Below are 6000 nucleotides of genomic sequence, written 5' to 3' on the forward strand. Positions count from 1 at the left end.
TAATGCCAGTGGGAAAGTTTGCTGCCATAGTATCAGTTAAATTAACTTTCCCATAATCAGTAACACCAAACAAAATTCTTCGTATAACATGGCAGAAAGAAAAAAATCCCACAAATGTGAAGAGTCTGCTGTCACTCAGTAAGTTTAGGGCTTCTCAATGGTTTTCTCCCACATCAATTGCTAAAAGCAATAAACAAACTTGCTCAGCAATATGGTATCAGATCCTAAACAGGCAGCGCCCATTTTCAAAGGACTTTTTAGGTATTACTGTCAATAAATTTATGGCCAGCAATACACTGAGAACAGATTACTGGAACTGGCAGAGCCATCTCAGTTATCTATCTCAATGCCTGCATCACATACAGCAAGTACCAGTATTGAATAACGCTCATAATGCAGCAGTGAATGCAAACAATACCAACAAAACAACATACCTGGAAGCGAAACCCTGTGTTTATTTTGTAACACTTCATTACGAACATCTAAACAATGTATCAATCAATATACCTACACAACTGACCCGCATCTCCACATGCACACTTTCCTCCCTCTCCAAAAGCTAAGCTACTTTTACCGGATATTTTATGACATTTTCGATCACAAACACATTTTCTACTTTTTCGAAGCCCCACTTCTGAATACAATGAAGTGGAAGGCCCTACACTAAAACAGACCATCAGAGTCAAGATCTACAATAAATCAGGATTCAAAACAAGCAACCCCCCCCCCCCACCCCAAAACCACCGCGCTCTTGAGGTTCAGCCTGGCCTCACTCAACACTTCCCAGCCCCCACCAATCCCTGAGGAGGGGCACTATGCTCACAACTGCTCTGCTACAGCAACGAAGGAGTTAAGACAGAAAACCCTGCTCCTCCCTGTCTCCTCCCCAGGGCAGTGTGCCTTTCTTCCCTCAACGTTTTGGGGAGCTGTGGAGAGAGCAGCACAGGGACACGAGAGGAGGGATGGGAGAGAGCTGCACAGAATAAGGGAGCCCTCCAGGAACAGGAAGCAGGGGCAGCACAGCATCTCTGCACACCCCAGGAAAGAATTCACAAGGGACAGGCTTCCACTCCAGCAGAAACTGGAAAAATAAGGATTAGAAAATAGAGTAAGATTAATAATTTACAGATCACTTACAAAGGCTTTCTTTGTTAGAGCTCTATTCAAAAACATCTACATACATGAGTTTGTCCTGGCTGAACTGTACAAACAACATGCAAGTGCTTGATATGTTCATGAGTGCATTCATGTGGAAGCGCTGGGAAAGCTGCATGGGCAAATGCCCTGTGCTAAATCACAACCACAATCATGCCTGCTCACATCAAGTGGTTGCATAAGTCTACCAAAAGCAAAAAAAATTAAAGATTTAATCCCATTTAGACAGATGCACATTCAGCTCGAAAAAGGTGAAAAAGAGAACATTTCTTTCAAAAAATGTCAAAAACCTCCAGGCAACAGCTAAGTTAATTACCTTACTTTTAAAAATACAAGTTAACTGGTTTGTGTAGAATGCTCTAATACCAAAAGTAAGGTCTACCTACCAAAAAAACAGGAGCAAAAAGGCAGGGAATAAAAAACAAGTAGAAACTTTCAATCAGTACTCAAAGCAATTTTAATTGGTATTTATTGAAGGAATATGCTCCAAGGTGATAATGTCTATTTAAAAAAAACCCACAACAAATATGATAAGTCCTTTCCGGACAGCATCCTTTCCAATTTGTATTGTACCATTCTTCCTTCTTTCCCTGTAAAGTTCCACTGCAGTGCAATTCCATCCATTGACTTACTCATATCTCAGTTTAAAGGGGAAAAAAGTCATAAAATTTAATTTCATCCACTAAATATTTTGGCAGCTATTCTGCACTAAAAATATACACCATAATCTAGAATAAGTGTTCAAAACCAGTTTAATCCTTGCTCACTCCAAGCATAATCATGAAATTTAGCATTTGCTTTCCTAAAACTTGTTAACACATGCATGACCTTGATCAAAAAAGTGTATTTTTAGTTTCTTTAAGCTGCAAAACCAAAACTGCATCATAAAAAGGGCAACAGCAGTTCTGCCAAGGACACAATGTTTTAAAGTTGCTTTTTTACAAGACTATGCTTTGTGTATCTGGAGAAGAAAAATTAAGAGGGTGCTCAATCAGTTATTTGCAGCCTCAATGGAAATAAAAGCTTTCATGTTCCTAGTATGATGTTTATAAACACCCCCAAAGTTCTAGATACTGAGTCATCTCTGGCTTTTGGCTTGCCTTCAGCTGAGGGAGGTTACAGAGTGTGAGCAGGCAGCGTCAGCGCTTTGCTGGCTCCCCGATCACCGCTGCAGTGCTTGTGCAGAAACACAGCACAGCACAGACTGTGCAGGCAGCCACAAAACTCACTCAGCACTGCATATGTCACTCGGGATTTCTCCCAGGCTCTTCCCTATTTTTCCCCTCCCTTTCTTTCTTCTTCCTTTTATTTTGTTGTTGTTTCAGGTTTCTCTCATCTCCATCAGGACAACAAACACCTGCAGCCATCCCAAAGGCAGCCCTGGCTCCCCAGAACCCCCAGGAAAGACCACGGATTGAGCTTCACCAGCTGCCTTCTGATCCATGGGGAGGTTTCCTCACTGCTGCCTGCATGTACTCAGGGTAGATTTCCCTGACAACATGAGGTCATGTGCAACTGCCCCATTCCTCTAAGCTCTGTGGTAATAATGACCTTGGAAGTGACTGCAAGCATTTCCCCATCCTTAGGAAGAGGTGCACTGCACTGCCCAAATTCAGCCAGAACACCAGTAAGTGGCTAAAAAGGATGATGTTAAGTGAAGCAGGGTGTATAATTTGACTTTAGAAATGCAGCAAATTAATTTTTAAGTATGAATCCCTTCTATATAGATTTCCCATTACCAGGAATAAAATTAAAGAAGCGTTTGCTTAACTGGGAAAAGACACAATATCAACCCTAAGGACAACTAAGTATATTCCTTCCCTTGTATCCATTACTGTGAGCTTACAAAGCTTTCTTTCTTTAATGAGGACTTGCTTGCTAGAAGTGATGAATATTTCAGATGCTCTTTCAAAATAAACATGGAGAACCTAATACAGTATTTATGGCACAGATGAATTTCCTAAACGATTCTCCCAATAACCAGAAAGAAGCATTAAGGACTCAGGTATAGAAAACTATAAATAGTACACAAAAGGTACAGTGTAATAGTGTGCATCACTTTTAGTCTTGTTTGTATCTGTCCAACCCATCTGCAACTGGAAAGCACAGCTTATTTTCCCCTGTACAGAATTTGTGAATGGTTTGGTCCTCAGCAGCACAGTTAGAACACAAACCCTTTAAGTAAATAAATGTGCATCCATCAAAACTTAGCAGAGTTAGGAAAAAAACCCCAAAGCTCCATGTATTATTGCAAGGAAGTATTACAAATCCTCCTTTAAGGAGCCTAAGAATATTACTTGAAGAAAATACAAATTTAAAAGGACATATCCTGTTGGAATTTTGAAAATGTCACTGGTCAGATGCCCTCAGCCACCACCAATCATAAAATCAAACACTGAAGTCATAATTTGACAGACAGGACAACTCCACTTTACATGGTGTCCCACCAACAGGAGAAACCAGGTTAGAGCCATATAACATAATGCCACATTTATAAAAAATGCCCTAGTAAAGAAGTCTGTAAAGTATGCAGCTTTTTTAAAGTTTACTGCAGCTGACAGAGCTGCAGGTAACTTAAGATTCCCAGCCTCTCTTCTCCCATCCAAAACCAAAGGCCAGACCCACCAACCCCAATGCAGCATTCCATGAGATGCCTTCAGAGGCACTGTGCCCTCTTTGGTGGATGCAATGAGACAAACTCTTAAGAAAATACACTCCAGCACTACAAAACAAATACAAATACTAGAAAACACCAAAACAGTACCTAAAACCAAAGAGGAAATAGCACAGAATCAGTTCAGCAAAGTCAAACCATAAATCAACTCAGGTCCAACGGCTGACATGGATACTACACACACACACAGAACCAGACAATCCTTTCCATTCAAGAGTCAGGGGTGGAAAAAAACTCTTCAGAAGGCTTTTTGGAAAGGAGAGGAATGACAGACTCCTATTACATAGCAACCTGCTGGGCCATCAAATCACAAACAGTGGCAAAATGCACTCAAGAGGAAAATCTCAAGACCAACCATGAGCCACGACTGCAGGCAGACACCCAAAACAAGGTCTCTGTGACCAAAAAACTGCGTTTCCCACTCTTTGCCAGAACAGGCATCACACCAATTACACGTTATAAACTGACTCCTTTACAAACACTCCTTATTTTGCATACTACTGTCAACAGCACAAAAGACAGAATGAGCAAATACTTCAAATTTTAGCTACACCCATGTGGTATATTACAAAGAGCAGCAGTATTAAAATGAATAATCAAAATCATTAGTATTTTTGTTGTTCTGGGTATATTTTAATGCAGAAAAAGCCCCCTAACATTTGCCAGCATTATAAAAACACAATTAGTGTTAGCACACAGGTAGGTGGTGTGCACAACTACTACACATGAAAAGACAGACACCCTTCAGGTTGGACAGGTTATCTGCTCCTTACTTAATTCTTAACTTTGGTTTGTCTTACCAAAGTTTCTGTAATGTGCAACAATGACAACACAGCTGTTAAGAAATTGGGATGTTTTCAAGTAAAATGGCACCACAGACCAGTCAGCATTTATAAAACCCACTATGTCCAATAACTTCTGAAATTGTAGTGTACTGAAACAATACTAAACTATCTTATTACATTTAGCTGGAATAGTTCTACAAGGTAAGTTTAACAACATACTTTTTGTTTGCATTTTCACTAGCTTCATCTAATCCAAACCATCCCTCTTACTTGCCCCATTCATCCTCCGAAATGTTAGTTTGCAACAACAGAATTAATGACTTTTTTTTCTATCCAAAACCATTCTAAAGATTAACTGAGAGAAGCAATACCAATATACTAGCTGTGACTTTTAAAAAACCCAAACAACCCAAAACATTAGCCATGAGTGTAGCAAGTCTGTATTTTGGTACAAAAACTAAGATATTTGCATTTGAAAGACCAATCTTTTGTTATCATGAAAGATAGCCATCTTAGAAGTGTGGAAGGAATATGTTACCACTAAAACTGAAGGTTGTTGACAGTTTACAGGATTTTCAGTTTCAGCTGAGGCATTCTAAAGTTTAAAGAAAGAGAGTATATAAAAACTTCAGTAAAGTAAGTACAAAAATTCCACTTTTGTTAACTTGGCTTGCAGTTTAACATTGACTTTCCCCATGAAATTTCAGATGCCATAAAACCTGTATGCTAAAAACATTTAACTGTTACGTTTGAAAGTATGAAAGTAGGAAGAGAAGAAATTAAAGGGAACGTTCAGTGCAAGGGAAAGCAAACTTTTGGTCTGCAGACTTGTGCAGGGAGGTTCAAATATGTCTACAACATGCTGGAGAGAAAGAAGAAAGAAAGGACATGTTCTGTGCTTTTAAAATTAGCTAATCTGCTTAATAGCTGGAAAGCGCCGCTACCCAGCGCTTAACCCTCTGCCTTCCTGGGCTGTATGACAAAAAAATGCTGCTCAAAATGGGAAGGGATAAATATCAAAGCAATCATCGGTTACCTTTAAAACTCTTTGCTTCCTCCTCTGAGGCCTTTTGTTTTCTGTTAGGACCTAAAAAAACATCAAATTGCAGAATATAAGTTGTGGTCACAAAGGCAGGCAGACACCTCCGTTTTTTATTATGGAACAGCGATATTTCTGCAATACCCCGAGTGCTTTACACGCGGCCCTTCCACGGGCCGGCGGCGGCTCCCGGCGGCCCGTCCGCCGCCCCCGCGGCGCCCCTCACATCGCGGGAGCCCCGCGTTCCCCCTCACGGCGGCGGCGCCCCTGCCCCGCCATCTTTGCTTCCTGCCGCAGCGGCGGCCGCGCGGGCGCGCGCCGCGTGCGGCCCCGCGGGAGCGCGCAGC

General features: G+C 41.1%; 1 protein-coding gene across 1 annotated transcript in view; it reads right to left on the bottom strand.

Moving 5' to 3' along the window:
• The window catches only part of TET1 (tet methylcytosine dioxygenase 1), a 64071-nt gene that overhangs the window by 49523 nt on the left and 8548 nt on the right, over positions 1-6000 (bottom strand). Inside the window, exon 2 of the mRNA XM_041490084.1 lies at positions 5651-5701. Coding sequence (XP_041346018.1) covers positions 5651-5701 — 51 coding nt within the window. The remainder of the gene's footprint in view (positions 1-5650; positions 5702-6000) is intronic.

This window comes from Pyrgilauda ruficollis, unplaced genomic scaffold (genome assembly GCF_017590135.1).
Source record: "Pyrgilauda ruficollis isolate IOZ18807 unplaced genomic scaffold, ASM1759013v1 scaffold98, whole genome shotgun sequence".
Classification (NCBI taxonomy): Eukaryota; Metazoa; Chordata; class Aves; order Passeriformes; family Passeridae; genus Pyrgilauda; species Pyrgilauda ruficollis.